At 35.3% G+C, this 18,088-nt stretch overlaps 1 protein-coding gene across 24 annotated transcripts in view; it reads left to right on the top strand.

The window, feature by feature from the left end:
- The window catches only part of PCM1 (pericentriolar material 1), an 86,667-nt gene that overhangs the window by 22,533 nt on the left and 46,046 nt on the right, over window positions 1-18,088 (top strand). For 12 of the 24 annotated variants that reach the window (XM_045197251.3, XM_045197248.2, XM_045197247.2 and 9 more), the window contains exons 7-19: window positions 632-809; window positions 968-1,057; window positions 3,377-3,477; window positions 5,058-5,271; window positions 7,125-7,326; window positions 8,162-8,332; window positions 9,029-9,186; window positions 9,297-9,535; window positions 12,769-12,923; window positions 13,069-13,198; window positions 14,202-14,342; window positions 15,069-15,259; window positions 16,617-16,817. In XM_045197251.3, coding sequence (XP_045053186.2) covers window positions 632-809; window positions 968-1,057; window positions 3,377-3,477; window positions 5,058-5,271; window positions 7,125-7,326; window positions 8,162-8,332; window positions 9,029-9,186; window positions 9,297-9,535; window positions 12,769-12,923; window positions 13,069-13,198; window positions 14,202-14,342; window positions 15,069-15,259; window positions 16,617-16,817 — 2,171 coding nt within the window. The remainder of the gene's footprint in view (window positions 1-631; window positions 810-967; window positions 1,058-3,376; window positions 3,478-5,057; window positions 5,272-7,124; window positions 7,327-8,161; window positions 8,333-9,028; window positions 9,187-9,296; window positions 9,536-12,768; window positions 12,924-13,068; window positions 13,199-14,201; window positions 14,343-15,068; window positions 15,260-16,616; window positions 16,818-18,088) is intronic. The other 12 variants (XM_045197258.2, XM_045197252.2, XM_045197246.2 and 9 more) reach the window with 3 other exon arrangements.

Genomic DNA, 18,088 nt, shown 5'->3' with positions numbered 1-18,088 from the left:
GGGTTTGGAGAGGGGGAGAATATTCTAAATGAACTTACTTTAAAAGAAAAATGATAATTTTGATAACAATATAAAATTTTCTGCTTTACTGTTTGCTTGTATAATGTGATACAGGTACATTAAAGTCTTTCACTTTCATGAAAGACTTTAATTGTTTTTAAAATTTTAAATGCATTTTAAAAATTGTTATTTTTTAAAATATCACTTAGTGTTGTTTTTCAAAGATACGTTTTCAAGGATGCTTTTGGGCCTTAAGTTGGTATGATTTGCTCTTCCTTTTCTGTAAGGCCTGGATCCCTCATTTGCTTGTGTATGTATATGTGTTTGTAGCTCCTTTTGCCCTTAGCTTTACCATCTTCTCTTTTGTATGCCTTTTTCTTTGCTTTCCTTTTGTTAATTCCACTTTATGTTAAGCTATTGCTTATGATCTTTACTATGAAATTACCTAACTCTTAATAAGGCAGGCTCTGTGTGTTTTTATTTTATTCTTTTTTCCTCAAGTCTGCTGAAGCTGTGTCTCGGGTGATATGTTTAGTACTAAGTTATTATCTATGTGTGTACTTTGCCGAGGGTAGTTGAAATTGAGACATGAATTTTAATAAATATAAGTATTGTTGGCCTTATTTTCCAGGCCAGAGATCCTCAGCAGGAGCCTATGGAAGAGATGGAAAATTTGAAGAAACAACATGATTTATTAAAAAGGATGTTAGAGCAGCAGGAACAGCTGCGAGCGCTGCAGGGAAGACAAGCTGCCCTTCTTGCTCTGCAACATAAAGCAGAGCAAGCTATTGCTGTGATGGACGACTCTGGTATGCCACAGTCTTAGAACGCTGTTTTTATAAGCAGGGCTTCATGGTATTGCAAGGTGGATGCCAGCTGTTTTATATAGTCAGATCTTGATTGTTGACTAGTTTAGAAACCTACATACAAGGCTTACCCTGTCCTCTGCTTTTCTCTGGTCATGCAGAAAAGATTGCAGGGACGGCTCCTGGCCATCATACTGTACCGTGCAGACAGCCAGATCGCTCTCCTTTTCATCAGAGAGCACCCTTAAGAGGTAAAGGGGACAGGCTGTAGTTCTGTTTTTGTACCTCGGACTGATAGTGCTGTTGATGCTTTTATTCCCACCTTTTGTATTTTATTTAAGTAGGATTGCTGTGCTTTGCTTGCCTCCCAAGGAAGGGTTAAAACCTTAAGTAAGACAGTGATTAGATTTGTAGAGCTTCTTTAACTTCTGAGGTTAAGTAGTTCTGTTATTTCATTTAGGTATCCAGTCGTGTACAGTAGTTCCTTTTGACTATTTTTATATCCTGTACATCTTCCTGAGGCTCAGAAGTATTCTTTTTTCCTCTGTCCCTCATAGCCCTGTAAAATTTAGGTGGAAATTTAATTGAATTCTTTAGTATTCAGTTTAATTTGTTTCATCAACTTCAAACTAAGTGTTTAATCTTCCATTATGTTGAAAACAAATTGTTAACTTATTAGAACTCAATAAAACTAAGGTGTATTTTCTAGAGGTCTGTCTTCCTAGTCTAATAATAATTGATCTCCTATGGGCTCTCCGTTAGGTCGTCACCGAACTTACCTTGTTGGTGCTCGCTCGGTCCCGCTGTCCACGCCCGCCCCCTGGCTCAGCCCTTTGATCGCCGTTAAGCAAAGCTTAATTTTTCACTTTCATGAGGAACTTTATGACTTGCAAATAACTTACTCTTTTGTAATAATTATATAGTCATTCATTCACTGTTCTTAATAATTATAGGATTTTCATTTCCACTTTTACCTGGTAAAATTCAAAGTATCATTAGGTTTTATATTTAGGAAAAAATATTTTTCCAGTGACCAATACTAGTTTGGTTAATGACTGACCTTTTAAGTATATATTTTTTAAGTTTGGAGTGTCAGATTTCAGGAACTTTCTTGTGATAATTATGTTATTTCAAATACTTAAGTTTACATCATTTCATTTGACTTTCACAAAATTGTAGGTTAGTGACCAGAGCTTTTTTTGTTATTCTCACTTTATAGAAAAGGAACCCTAACACAGCGTTTGTGACTTGCTTAGGCTTATATGGAATCTTAGTAGCATCAGATCTCTTGAGTTCTAGGTCAGTGGTCTTCTGTCTGTGAATATGAACTTTTATTTTTAAGTGAGTAGATAATCTCTCTCTCTTTTTTTTTTTTTAATAGAAAAATGAGTGCTGTCCTGATGCAGGGACCAGGAGTAGAATAAATAAGAGTTTATAAACTATTTCAAAAAGAATTTTAGGTTACTAATTTTAAGACAGATTTTCCCTTGTATTTATGAGATTTTTGCAGAGGAATACTAATGAAAAACCAGAATTGTATTTAATCTTCTGGTATGTGAGCAGTAACAGTTGTTACGGGAAGAGTGCTCCTTTCATCATTTAACTAGAAAGTTGTGTGTTATCTAGACTGTGATTTCTTTCTTTTTAAAAGAGTTTGGACTCTTTTAAAAAGAGTTTGGTTTGTTCCAGGCCTGAAATTATAATTTCTTAGTAGGAAAAAAATAGTATTTTCCTTTAAAGCAGAAGCAATTTATAGCCAATGTCTATTCTAGAACTGGAGAGGATAAGCGGGGTGGCGGAGATGATGGTGGTGCTGGGTGGTAGACCTGTAACTGTATACAAATTGTTGTCAGAATACTGCCTTAGGAAAAGAGAAACTACTGCTTTCAGTATGACTTGAATCATAAGCATTGCTTCAGGAAATTGTCTGTTCTGTTGCAGGGCTTAGCAAACTGTGGCAGCTGGGTTTGGCCCACAGTCTGCAGTAAAGTTCTGTGGAACACAGCCATGCCCCTCTGTGTGTGTATTGTCTGTGGGTGCTTTCACCCTGTAATGGCAGGGTTGGGTAGTTGAAACAAAAGCTGTATTTCTACAAAGCCTAGCATATTTATTACTGAATCTTCAAGAAGTTTGCTACCCTCTGAACTAAAGCACTGATTTGCTGGGGGAGGTAGAGATTGAGACCTGTCAGAATCAGCTGTTCTGTTTCAGACTACTACTTTCCTTGCCCCACCCTCAGCCCAGACTGATAGACCTGCCCTCATCCCCACTCCATTCAGTGCCGTTCTTAATTGGGTTGTTGTAACAGTATTCCTCTTCGAATGTTGGGACAGAAAAAGGTGGACCACTGTTTCAGAGTTTTGTCAGTTTCCCTCTATTTTCAGATTAGATGGAAACAGTAAAATTGGTTGATAGATAAATCTTAGGGTTAGTTTCAAATTATGTTAGTTGACGTGTTTTTTAATTCCTTTTTTCCCAAAAATTTATTTTTAGCTTCTCAGAAATTAAGGTGCTATATTTATTTATCTGCTTTAATGAATAGTTGTTAATTTTCTTTCCATTTGTAATAGAAACTACAGGTAGCCTGTCTGGAGTCAGTATCACATCTGAATTAAATGAAGAATTGAATGATTTAATTCAGCGTTTTCATAATCAACTTCGTGATTCTCAGGTAACAATTTTTCAGTATAGTTGAGTTTAAAGTCACATTTACTAAAACTGTGGTGCTAAAACTGCACTGAGCATAAGTATAACCTGATATGATTGTTAAAAGAAAATGTGGGTTTCTGGTCACTGGGATTCTCCCTGCCTCCAAAATTATGATTCATATGTTCGGGGTGGGCTTCCCCCAGTGTGTTCCAGTGCTGGTGGTCTGGGGATTGTACTTTGAGAAACACTAAATTAGAGGAAAATCTCCTTGGAATGAAATGATTAGTGAAATTTTCCCTTTGCATTCTGCTGGATGTCCCATTCTTTTTCCCTTTCAAAGGTTCGTGGTCAGAATGTGAAAACTTGAATCTGTGTCCTTGTAGCATTTTACTAACTATTTTAAGAAAATTCTTGTGTTTATTTTTGGAGTTAATAAGTTTATAATTCATTGACCTTTTAAAATAATTATATACCATAAATACAAGATTTTCAATCTCTGGGCCTTGAGTAAGAAAGGGTGAATTAATACCTCTCCACAGGAAATGAGTATGATTGAAGATGCAGTATCTCTTTGTATGCTGACCAACTGAAAATAAAAGAATATGACCCAACCACTTGGGAGAGTTTTTTAGGAATATCTAGTACATATTTTCTACAATGTCGCACCTTAAGAAACTCTCACATGTTCACAAGAAGATATATACAAGGATGTTCATGCAGCATCGTGTGGTTAATAGCAAAAATCAGAGCCAACCTAAATGTCCGTGACCAGGGAAATGGCCTAATAAGTTATATACATAGTGTGAAATGCTACAGCCGGTTATAGTAGCTCAACCAGAGCTGAGGAATGAAAATGCAAGTTTAAGAAGGATGTCACATAGCTTGTGTTTTGAAATGTGTAAAGAATGTGTATTTTCCATGGATGCATACATGGGCATTACAGAATAAAAGCATGTATAAGAATAGTAGCTATCTCATTTTAGATTGTGGTTATCTCTGGAGCGAGTAATGGGATTGGGGATTGGAATATATAGAGGTTTAATTATATTTCTCTTCAAAAATTGATACAAATGTGGCAAAATGTTAAAATTTGACTGAGCTCAATGGTCTTTATTCATTGTGTGATTTTCTAAGGCTTAGTGGATTTTTGAAATGTTTCATAATTGTTTTTTAAATAGAGGAACATAGGAAAAAACTGGTAGGGAAAGTTGATAGGTTAAGAAGTTAAAGTTTATGGTGGTGGTTCTAAAAAGGTGTCAAGAGAGAGAATGATATTTTTGAAGGATTATTTTTTGAAAGCTTATTTTGTATGAAATGTGGCCTTGCTTGTTATTTATTATCTGGATTTAGATCCAGATAATAAATAACATTCAGTGAATCCAAGACCACTGTGTAGTTATGTGTCTATAAAACTTCTGCATATGTTATAGTGGCACATCAAGAAGCAGGATGCAATTTAGGAATAGGAAAGGCGTATGTTTACCCACCAGTACAATCAAGGCAAGTATTTGTCTGTTGTGAAGAATTTTAATGCATTTTTAAAATGAGAGTGCAGCCTTTAATTACCTTAGTCTTTATTTTTCTTCTTTTATTTATTATAAGCCTCCAGCTGTTCCAGATAATAGAAGACAGGCAGAAAGTCTTTCGTTGACTAGAGAGGTTTCCCAGAGCAGGAATCCATCAATTTCAGAACATTTACCTGATGAGAAAGTCCAGCTTTTTAGCAAAATGAGAGTGTTACAGGAAAAGAAGCAAAAAATGGACAAACTGCTTGGAGAACTTCATACACTTCGCGATCAGCACCTGAACAATTCGTGTAAGTAAACCTGGCTTAGTGGTGTTAGGTGGAGGGCATACAAGTATTGTTGTGGCACATATCGGTAGCAGTTACTTAGTAAACGTTTGATGAGTGACTGGACACTTAGTTCCTGACAAAAATTATGCTTTTTGTGGGGAGATGGAACTTACATGTGAAAAGCTTTTTAGTAACAAGGCAGAGTTTGATAAAAGCCAAACAGATGGAAGGTCTGTTTTATAATATAGAAAAGGGGAAGGATAAAGTTGGGCCTTGAAAATTGGTAGGATTTAAATAAGGGAAAAGTAGAAGAGAAGGCAATTAGACATAATAATGCTGCATTTTTTAACATATTCAAAATTTTCCCTTAAAAACGTAACCAAATTAATACTTGTACTTAAAATCTATGAAAGCATTTATGCAAAAAGTGAGATAGAAAAGCTTTTATACAGTGCATATGGTTCAGTGCCGAAAGTCTATAATTTACATTCTTTTAAAAAGCATGTAAATGGTCACCTCGCGGTGGAATGGGAAAGTCCGTAGCCCTCCGAGGTACACCGTAGAAACTGTTTTCTGCTCTGCAGGTGTTGTACTTGCCTCTGTCTAGTTAAGGTCTAGTTACTAGTTCTCACTTGCTATCCTCACACCTTTTCAAGCCTGATTCCTGCCTTTTACCCAGTTAGTAGCAGGAGCTGTAGCATTGGAAATGGAGTCAGGTCAGCCTCAATTGGTCATTATTCTTCAGTGTTTTGACTGCTTTCTTATTAAAGAAAAAACAAGGGATGGAAACATTTCTGGAGTCCCTGTTTTTTGTTCTTCATCCATCTTCTACTTTTCTGCCACCTCCAAAAGAACCTTAAGTATTTCTGCCCTGAAACATACTCCTTTCTTTCCCCTGACCTCTGCTAGTCTCCTCTAGAGTATAATCCCAACACATCCTTCCTAAATGGATTAACACAACTAAGAAAACCTTAAAATTTGAAGGTTGTATTCAAGGCCTTGTGATCAGCTTTATTTACATAAACAAAGTAGTACTCTGTCTACTGATGATGCCAAAACACCATTTTCTTCCCACTGGAAAACAATGTGAAAAGCAGCAGCAGAAGGAACAGTTCAAGAATAAAGTGAAGACGCTACTAGAAACTAGCTATAGCAGTTGATAATATAGGCAACAAATGATGGTGTTGCTCTGAGAAAGAGATAAGTCAAATAGTTTTAAAGTAATAGAAGATAGAGAAGTGCAAAAATTCTTAATCTTTATTATCTTTTAAGGCACAAGATATTCTCTATAATCTGTGTGAACAGAAAAGTAATTAAAATGTAGTTCAAGGACTACCAAGGAATTAGCCATCATTAATTAGAAAGTTTTATTGCCAAGTAGTATTTCATGGTATGGATGTACCATGGTCACTTTAACAATTTTGCTTTATCTCTTGGAACAAGAAAAGTTTCATCTTGGAGACCAGATAAGGTTTCCTCTGAATTGTGCATTTGGAGTGCTCTTAGGGGCATGCTCTGCTAGGACTGGCCTGTCCAGATTTGTAGGTGGTGTACTGCCCATTGTGCACGGTGGCCTTGTTTAACTTAACCTAGAACTGAGTTTATCAAGGGCTTTAACAAGGAACACTCTAGTTATTTTTAAAGGTACAGTATCATGGTTCTTCTCGATTCCCATCTTGTCTTAATTCTTTCCGTTTCAACTGTCTTTGGTTGAGGGACATGTGCATAAGTGCCTGGATGTTATATCCTTAAGTTGCTAAAATTTATGCAGAATTTAAGATATCAGTGATTTTTACTTTTTATTTTTCTACATCCAAGCAAACTGTGTTGTTTGATACCATAATTCTTTCTGATAACTTTTTTTTCTTTTGTAGTTGTGCCTCCGTCAGTCCCTCCACAAAGGAGTGTGGATCAGAGGAGTACACCTTCAGCCCCCTCTGCTCCTGTGTACTCAGCACCAGTCACCAATGGAGAACCCAACAGCCTCACACCAGCGGCTCCTTATGCTGCGGCTCCTCTGCTTTCTCAGACTGAGAGTGAAAATGACGGCCATCTAAATCCAACTGAAAAACTCCAGTAAAACCCTTTTACGAATATTGTTAAATAGATTAGCATTGAGTCATAGGGTAAATTCTGGGTTTATTTAACATGATAAACATTCTTAAGTGAGTGATGGTAGAAGTGTGTCTGTGTGTTACTTGCTGTGAGCTAATGCATCCCCATTTCCAAAGAAAGGGTTAGAAACAGCAGGACTAGAGTTCAAAGATTTCTGTGGCTAAAGATGGCTTTAGAACTCAGGCTTTAGAGTCAGACAGCTCAGAAATTGTAAATTGTATCTCTCAAGGCTGTATGACCATGGACAAGTACCTTAGCCTCATTTAGCTTCTGTTTCTTCATCTACAAAATAGGGATAATAATATACCTGTTCACGGAGGTGTTTTAAGGATTAAAAAACTTTGGCACCTTGCACTTAATGAAACTTAAACTTTGTCATCTTTGATAAACATATTATAAATTTATAGATCCTTGTCTGTTACAGACAAATCAGGAACCATCTACAAATGCCCAATAATGGCTACATACCTGATTTGCCTGAGAGCTAGTATTCAAATTGAGTATTTTGTACTTCTCATTTTTGATATGTATTAAGAAACTTAGGAATATTTTTGATATTGTGTTCTAAGCTGTTAACATTTATGCCTGCTTAAAGTGAACGCTTGGAACTTTCTCTTATGCTTTTGTCCCTAATACAACGTGGAAAAAAAAATAAAGTGATGAGATTTTGAGTAAGTGGTACTTGAAATTAAATTCTTTATAGTCATATCCCCTGTATTACTGACTAGGCTGAAGTTTTGTTTGTGCTGGCTGCAATTATATGGAAATAATGCATGCTTTACTCTGCTGTTTACAGGAAGTTAAATGAAGTTCGAAAGAGGTTGAATGAACTAAGAGAATTAGTTCATTATTATGAACAGACATCAGATATGATGACAGATGCTGTAAATGAAAACACGAAAGATGAAACTGAAGAGTCAGAATATGATTCTGAGCATGAAACTTCTGAACCTGTTACTAACATTCTGTAAGAACTTAAGTTTATTTTTCCAACATTTATCTTAACTTAATACTTTTAATACAGAACCAGAGGAACTTCAGTTGAATGCTGTTTGTGTTCTGTTTAAACTTTTCTCCTGTTAGTCTACTATTATGCTCAGTGTATTTTTAATGCTCTGCCTTATTAAAAAAAAAAGGCCGTGGCTGGTGTCGCTCAGTGGATTGAGTGCCAGCCTGCAAACCAAAAGATCACTGGTTCAATATTCCCAGTTAGGGCACATGCCTGGGTTGCGGGCCAGGTCCCCAGATAGGGGCGTGTGATAGGCAACCAATCAACGTATCTCTCGCACAACAATGTTTCTCTCCTTCTCTTTCTCCCTCCCTTCTCCTCTCTCAAAATCAATTTAAAAAAATAAAGTTTTGAATATAGTATCGAATAGTTTAGTAAATTTGCTGTCTTTTAGATCCAAATGCAAGTAAATCATAAGTATCTAACTTAACGTCTTCCTACCTCTATGTATAATTTTGATTGATGTTTTCTTAAATTTCTAAATAGCAGAAGTTAATGAAAAGCAAGCCAGTTATTCGCAGCATGAATTTAAATGGGGAATAGCCAATGATGTTTATAGTTTGGAATTATTTTTATCAGCAGATCTAAACCTTTGATTATTATGGTTTTTATTTTTTTATCTTAAATAACTTTAAGCTGTTTTCTTTCTTTTAGGAATCCACAAGTAGCTGCCACCAGGAATGAAGTAAATAGTATTTCTAATGCACAGTGTGTTTCTAATAATCGAGATGGCAGATCAGTTAATTCTAATTGTGAGATTAACAACAGATCTGCTGCCAACATAAGAGCTTTAAACATGCCTCCTTCTTTAGGTATGATTGACTCTATTCCCAGAAATTATTGCCATATTGTTCTTGGGAAACGGATGTTCTTTCATTAGTACTCTTATTAAATTACGGGTTTCAGTGATGTCTGTTTTTAGCAGATTGCCGATATAATAGAGAAGGAGAACAGGGGATTCATGCTGCACAAGGTGACGATGATGATGATGAGGAGGAGGAAGCAGAAGATGAAGGAGCCAGCGGAGCTTCATTATCTAGTCATAGGAGCAGTGTGGTTGACGAGGCTCCAGAAGATGCTGAATTTGAACAGAAGATTAATAGACTTATGGTTGCAAAACAGAAACTTAGGCAGTTACAAGATCTTGTTGCCATGGTACAGGTAAGTACTGCTTGTTTTTTTAAAAAGCTACTTGTTAAATAGACCAGTCTTATAAGGTAAAATTTATGTATTTTGATAGTTATATTGGTAAATTATACTAGTACATGTTTATGTATTGAGTTCTTGCTATATGCCAGGTTTATGCATTAAAATGCTTAGCACTTTACATGCCATATATCAGAGGTGAGCAGACTTCTTTATGGAGGGCAAGTTAGTAAGTATTTGTGGTTTTGTGGACTATACAGGCTCCGTCACAAGTAGTATTCCAAGCAGTCATAAATGTTATATAAACAAATGAGCATGGCTGTGTTCCCATGTAACTTTATTACAAACACATTTGTATTTTGCTGGAGACCCCAGTCTTTAAATTACTTTTTAAATTTATTTTTCAATTATAGTTAACATACAATATTACATTAGTTTTAGGTGTACAACATAGTGATTAGACATTTACATATTTTATGAAGTGATCACCTCAGTAAGTCTAGTACACATCTAACACCATACATAATTGTTAAAATATTATTGACCGTATTCCCTATGCTATACTTTATATCCCCATGACTGTTTTTGTAACTGCCAATCTGCACTTCTTAATTCCTTTCACCTTTTTTATCTATGGCTCCAACCTCCCCTCCCATCTGGTAACTATCTGTTTATTCTCTCTGTGACTTTGTTTTCAGTTTTGTTTATTTATTTTGTTTTTTAGATTCCACATGCAAGTATTATTTTACAGCTTACCTTTTTCTTCCACTCCACAATGTCTTGGAGAACTTTTCCTATCAGTATATATAGTTCTATATAATTATAGCTAAGTAGTTACAAAATATTATATAGATAAATAATTATAAAATATAAGCAGCATTTCATATATACATATGTGTTTGTGTGTATATATTAAATACAAGTCTTGCATAGTTTTCTGTAGTATCAACACACCTTCATTTAGTTAATCTGACATCCTGTTGATATATATAATTGTTTCCAGCTTTTCACTACTTGGAATGTTTCCGTGAATGTTTTTGCACAACCCTCTTCGTGCATTTGTGTTTTTCAAGAGCAGTTATGAAGAAGTAGAATTGCTATGTTAGAGTTTATGCACATTTTAATATTAGTGGACACTGCCTTCCTGCTCTCTAGAATGACTGTGTTAAATGGTATCTAAGCATTGATGTATGAGTCCATTTTCCCATTTCCTTGATTACATTGGAGCTTGTTTAACCACTACTGGAATTGGTTTTTGGCTTTTTCCAAGTTTTCCCTACCATATATATAGAAGAAAGACTTTTGTAGAAACACATGTATACAAACACATATAGGTGTGTGTATACACTCATAAATATTTTTGCTTACATATTCAAAGTATATCTGTAGGATGTATAAAATGATAACATTGGTTACCTATGGAGAATGGATTCAGTTGGGGGAAAGGGATGGAAAGGAGGCTTTTCTAAATGTCTTTGTTACTTTCTGAACTTTGATTATATGATGGTATTATGATTTGAAAAAATTAAAACAGCTGCTAAAGCAAATACAATAATAGGTTGTGCAATCTTGAACATTGTACTTGTTAATTGCTTTCTACTTGATTTTTAAGGTTCTTTCAGATACACAACCCAAAGTGGCAATAATAGATTAGAAATGATAAATAATTTAGTGGCTTATAGATGAATCAGCATAATTTCAGGATTATATTGAATGGAGACCTTTTGCTTTAGCGAGTTTCTAAGACCTAAAATATGTACATGAGAAATGAGGAAACTGCAACCCAGAGGGATTAAGGAGTCTCCTTCTGAAAGAGTTATTGAGCACTGGCTGGGTAGCTCAGTTGGTTGGAGTATTGTCCTGACATGCCAAGGTTGCAGGTTCAATCCCCAGTCAAGGGCATGCACAAGAACCAACCAATGAATGCATCAATAAGTGGAACAACAAGTCAGTGTTTCTCTCTCTCCCTCCCACTCTCTCTCTCCCCCGCCCCCCCCAAATCAATCAATAAAATTTTTTTTAAAGCCTTTCAAAGAGAAGTATTGAAAAAATGCTGGATGAGTTTTACTTACTTTACTAAGGGTAATTATTGTGTTCTTACATTTTTCTAATATTCTCTTTCCCAAGAGACTCAGAAGAAGGTCTGTAGTTATATAGGTATGATCATATAAGCTTTTATTCCTCTTGTTGATTAGATTAGCTTGGACAACTTACATGGCCCTTATGAAACTGTATGTGTCTTAGAATACAGTAGGTTTTTTTGTCAATTACTTTGTTTTAGTGCTGGAGCTCTATCATGTCAGTTGTTCAGACATCCTCATACTGTCATCTGAAACAACATGCAGTGTTTTGTATCTTAGTTTAATTTTTCCACTTTTTATTATATGAAAATGCCTTAAGATTTAACTTCGTTACTTTTCCGAGACCCATCCCAGTTACTTTCTTATCTTCTCCATACTAGTAATGAATTTAGGTCTTTAGATTGTGAAGACCAGAGAAACACTCTCTATAAACTTAAAATTGATGAGTTGGTTTCATAACTGAGTAATCACTAATTCTTTAAGGTTTTATTAGAGTGATTTCCAACAGTTAAAGTTTTAGTTGAGGACATTAGAGAAAGCATGAGTAAATATAAAATATATAGTTAAATATTTTTAAGAAAATAAAGTAGTTCATCCTAAACCTCCTATTTTAAGAAGTACATTGATTTCAATAAAGGGTGTGAATATACTGTTAGGAAGGTAAGAACTTTAGTTGTATTTCCAGTAGTTACTGCAGATTTGAGGTGTTATTATTTTATTATTTTTTGTATTGTGAGCCATTGGCATTTGGCAAACTAAATACAATGAGGAAATGGAAAATTTTAAGTAAGCAAGTGACAGTAGACATTGATTATTTGAAATTGTTCGTGTAAAAGTTAAATCTTAAGATATATCTAATAGCAAGAGCTTCCAGCTCCAATAGTTTGTCTTTTATCCTCATGTTTTTTTCTTTCGTAGCTCAGTACCTGCTCAAGATAAGAAAAGTCAGCTTAATGTTTATCATTACTGGATAGTAGGCAGCTTAAGTTTTAAATGTACTATTTCTGCTTTTAATACTTATTTCCATTGGTAGAGAATAAACTTCAGTGTTCTCTAAAAATCTCTACCTCTCTAATTTTCGTTACGTAACTTTGACAGACTAGTGGTATTTACTAAGGTATGAATTGGGTATATCAAGATTATTTTAATATGATGATGTGATTTTAGGATGATGATGCAGTAGATCAAGGAGCTATCTCTGCCAGTACTTCAAATTTGGATGATTTCTACCCAGCAGAAGAGGACACCAAACAGAATGCGAATAACACTAGAGGAAATGCCAATAAAACACAGAAAGACACTGGAGTAAATGAAAAGGCAAGGTACGTTAAGCTGATAGCCTTCATTTCATAAAAACTTAGTGCCTTTGTAGACAAAGTACTTCGCTAGGTGTACTGTATTACATCGTGCTTAATGCTATCATCAGATGTACTGGAGTCCACAAATACAATGTCAATTTAATTATAGAGAGAAATTTTATGAGGCTAAACTACAGCAGCAACAGAGAGAGCTCAAACAACTGCAGGAAGAAAGAAAGAAACTGATTAAGATTCAAGAGAAAATTCAAGCATTGCAAAAGGCATGTCCTGACCTACAGGTAAGTAGGAAACTTCTTTCTTACCACATGTCTGAAAAAAGATGTCTAAAACTGGATGTCAGTTAAAAGTACCCTTTCTAGTACTAAAATGACAGATTTATATCTGTTAATTTTATGATCAATGAAATGGATGAACTAGTGAAATGGGTAAGGGATATACATTTACACAGAAAGATACCACATAGTAATTGAATGATTATTTCCATTCTTTCACTTGATGGGTTAGCTAGCTGTAGATTCAGAACATGAGTATATAACTATTAAAGTATTCTGGTTTCTGCATTGTATAGTTCAGGGACTAGCATTTCCATCTTGTACTGGCCTAAAAAATTATTTAAAAACTCATAAGCCATCATGATTTATCTAAGGAAATTAATTAAAATATTTTATTTGTAGATCGAGTGCTAACTTTACATACTTTTGTTTATTTGTAGTACCCTATGCATTGGTCTTTGAGACTGATAGAGAATGAACAATCTTTGACCATGTCAGATAATCGGGCAGGGTTAATATGGGAAGGGAATGCTAATTCTTTTTGAGACCCCTTTTTCCTAAAATTTATTGGTTAGGTTTATTCTTCAGTCAAGTTTTATTTTCAAAGAAAGGGAAACACAACGAATAATATTTCTAATGTAGATATTTATTTTCTAGACCCTTAACCTTTTCTACTTTATCTAACCCTTTTTCCCTTGTCCCCAATCTAAACAATGTCCAGAGGAATAAATACCTGAGTTGGGTTGAGTATATGAAATTTTACACAGTAACATTTTATTCCTCTTGTCTCTCTTGTTCCTGAAGGTTGATTACTACTCATCAACTTTAGCCTGTGTTTTCATCTTTATTTTATTATATCTGATTTTCTTTGAATCATGATAGCAATTGAGGTCTGGTAATAAATAAAACACATTACTAGAACCCTAGAAGAGTAGTAAAATAACTGCTTTTATGAAATTAACGTAAGTGCTTTAATTCCTCATAATTTTTACTAATCCTTTTTTTTAAGCTGTCAGCTACTAGTGCGGGTAATTGTCCCACAAAAAAATATATGCCAGCTGTCACTTCAACCCCAACTGTTAATGAAAATGAAACCAATACAAGCAAATCTGTTTTTGAGCCTGAAGTTTCTTCAGTAGTAGATAATGAGGTATTGTATATTGCACCCTGTTGTTCTTGAGTCTTAAGCCACAGCTTGTTTTAAAATTTATTTTTCCGTTATAGTTGACATACAACATTATATTAGTTTCAAGTGTACAAGATAATTTATTAGACATTTATATACCTTACGAAGTGATCACCCTGATAAGTCTAGTACCATCTGACACACAGTTGTTACGGCATTTTTGACTATTTCCTATACTGTGTAAGTCACATCTTAAGAAGGGAAACTGAGTATTCTGTGAAACATGTTTTTAAATGTATCCTGTCTCGTGTCTTTCAGTTGGGGGAAGAAATACTTTTTTCAAAATGTAATTAAGTTGGGATCTCTTCAGAATAGTCTTGATCTTTATTAGCAAATATTTAGCATAATTATATGTAAAGGATAGGTGCAGCAAATAGTAATGGTTTCAGTTAAAAAAAACCTATCCTTTGGTATTTTATTTTATTTATATGTGATTTGTAGGAACAACATAACTTTCTCTAAATAGTTGGTGTGTGGGTGCTACTTGTTTTCATTAAGAATTAATGATTGTCTTATATTTTCATGTTCATCATTAAAATACTATTTTAACCTTAATGGATATCTCAGTATAAAAAGGATAGAATGAGATTAGAAATATTTGTTGGTATTGACAAATTAGCTGGTTGTACTCTAAGGGGAAAACAAATCCAAATATTTACACTAACTTGACACTGATTTTTTAATGAATAGCTTTGGTCAGAAATGCGAAGACATGAAATTTTAAGGGAAGAGCTGCGACAGAGAAGAAAGCAGCTTGAAGCTCTGATGGCTGAACATCAGAGGAGGCAAGGTCTGGCTGAAACTGCATCTCCAGTGGCTGCTTCCTTGAGAAGCGATGGATCTGAGAACCTGTGTACTCCTCAACAAAGCAGAACAGAAAAGTAAGAGAGTTGTGTAAACAGTGTTCCTATCATCGCCTGCCTGAGGCATGTAGGACGGGCAGGCTTTTTCCCCTCTTCATCACAGCGCAAGTCTGGGTCAATGAGAGTGGTACTTAAGCATCACCTTTGTGACTCGCTGTCACTCAGTTGAGCTACTTTCTGTTCAGACTTCTCATAGCATCATCTTTCTTTTTTTTTTTTTTAATTACTAAGACACTTGGTCAAATGATGATACAGATTTTTATAGTTAAGTTTTAAGCTTATGAAAAGAAAATTTTTGATACTTTGTAATGCTGTTGTATCAGGCCAGAAATAACCACTTTTTTACTTAAATTGAGCATCTGCTACTTGTAAGTTTCTAGAAATTGAGTTGGAAATTTTCACATCCAGAATATTTCTAAAAGACTTCTTTGTGATCAGTTCATTATCTATATAGTAGTATTCATATCTAAAATTCTGAAATCCAAATTTGTCTTGGCTTTACATTTTGATATTTTCAGATGGCATTTCTGGTACATTGCACGAAGCCTCACTCTTCTTAGAAAAACCTGTCCTGTTCTTGGAGTCCCCATAGGTATTTAGTGATTAGACTGTATCTATAGTATTTTATTTTGTTCTGACTACCACACATTTGTACTTTGAGTTCTTTGGATGGTTTTGAGAAGCATCTAGTTTATCACTAGACAGAAGTAACTAAGTTAAAATTAAATAAAATTAGAATTTATTTTCTGAATCACACCAGTCATATTTTAAGTATTCTTTGGTCATATTTACCTAGTGACTACTATGTTGGATAGCACAGAAAGAGATTACCATTGCAGAAAGTGCTATTGGACAGCTCTGATCTAGAAAATTGTTATTCAAAGAAAGGAAAGTCAAGGGGGGATTTATTTAGGAAAAAAATTCCAGGGGTATGTGATTATTTTAATTTATTAGAAGAATTGTTCTGTGGAAGGCAGAGTAAATATATTTTATAAAGCAGCAGTGGGGAGAGTACTACCCGTCTTGTAGTTACTAAGATTAAATGAAATTTTGCCCTGTCCGGGTAGCTCAGTTGGTTATAGCATCATCTGGATACACCAAGGGTGCAGATTTGATCCCTGGTCAGGGCAACATAGAAGAATCAACCAGTGAGTGCATAAATAAGTGAAACAACAAATCGATGTTTCTTTCTCTCCCTTTCTCTTAAAAAATAATAAATGAACAAATAAATTTTTTTAAGACGAGATGGAATTTTATATACACATACACCCATACACGTACACATATGTATTTGGTACATGTCTGGCACATAGTAGGTGGTAAAGTATTTAGTTCATCTCCAGAATGATCTCTTGGTTTTTGTCTCAATCTCTAGAACAATGGCAACTTGGGGCGGTTCTACCCAGTGTGCACTGGATGAAGAAGGAGATGAAGATGGCTACCTTTCTGAAGGAGTTGTTCGGACAGATGAAGAGGAAGAAGAAGAACAAGATTCCAGTTCCAATGATAACTTTTCAGTGTATCCTCCTAACAGCATGAATCATAACTCTTACAATGCAAAGGAAACTAAAAATAGGTTAGTTTCACTGTTTTAATTTTTTACTTGATTTGAAGAGTCTTAGGTTTATCTGATACCAAACAGTTTTTGATTCCCAGAAACAATGGGGTGTTCTACAGTATAGTTAAGGGGCTCAGACCCACAGGACTGCTATCACTTCAGATGCCAGTCATAAGCCCCGAGTCTCCAAGGAACCCACACTTCTGTCTGACATGGCTAGTAATTTCCCATAAATTGATGGGGGGTTCCCATAAGCCTTCTTCAGGCTTCACAATTTGTTAAAACAACTCACGGAACTCAGGAAAACGCTTACATTTACTGGTTTATTATAAAAGATACAACTCAGGAATCGCCAAATGGAAGAGACACATAGGGCAAGGTTTGGGGTTGTGGAGCTTGCATGCCCTCTCCGGGAGCACCACCTCCTGCACTCCAGTGTGTTCACCATCCCAGAAGCTCCCTAACAACTGCCTTGTGTAGCAGTTTTATGGAGGTTTTGTTACATGGGCACAGCTGATTAAATTATTGGCCGTAGGCAGTTCAGTTTAATCTCAGGCCCCTTCTCTACCATCCTTGGAGTTTGGGGAATGGGGCTAAAAGTTCCAACTCCTCTAATCACCAGGCTGGGTTTTCTGGAGTCCAGCCCCCATCATACAGCTTTGTATGGCCTGCCAAGAGTCATTAACATAAACTCAGATATGGTTGAAAGGGGCTCTTTATGAATAACAACAGATACTTGAAGATACGTAGAGTTTCAAGAGCTCTGCTGGAAACCTGGGACAAAGACCAAGTACACAAAGACGTACATTTTAAAAATGTATTGGGATGACATTGATTAATAAAATTATGTAGGTTTCAGGTGTACAGCTCTATAAATACATCATCTGTATATTGTGTTGTTTGTTCACCACACCAAGTCAAGTCTCCTGCCATCCCCATTTATCCCCCTCCCTCCCCAAACCCTCTTTTTCTGTGGTAATCACGCTGTTGTTTGTGAGGTTTGTTTGTTTTTGCTTAATCCCTTCCCCTTTCCAAATATATTTTTTATTATACCACAAGAGTGTTGCCAAGATACATCTCAGCTAAACTGGATCAAGATTCATAAGCTTTGATCTTTGTTCCTGTTTTGGATAGTTCAGCAAAAATTTTTAAATTGTATATCGTGAAAAAGGTCAACAAAGATATTTATTACATTATTATTTATAAGTGAAAAATGTTTCATGAATAAAAGATGGTGAAGTAGTTCCACTTGATGATACCATGTGAGTAAGCTTAAAGCATGAAGAATG

Source organism: Desmodus rotundus, chromosome 13 (assembly GCF_022682495.2).
Source record: "Desmodus rotundus isolate HL8 chromosome 13, HLdesRot8A.1, whole genome shotgun sequence".
In the NCBI taxonomy this organism is placed as follows: domain Eukaryota; kingdom Metazoa; phylum Chordata; class Mammalia; order Chiroptera; family Phyllostomidae; genus Desmodus; species Desmodus rotundus.
This window is presented reverse-complemented; position numbering and strand designations above follow the sequence as displayed.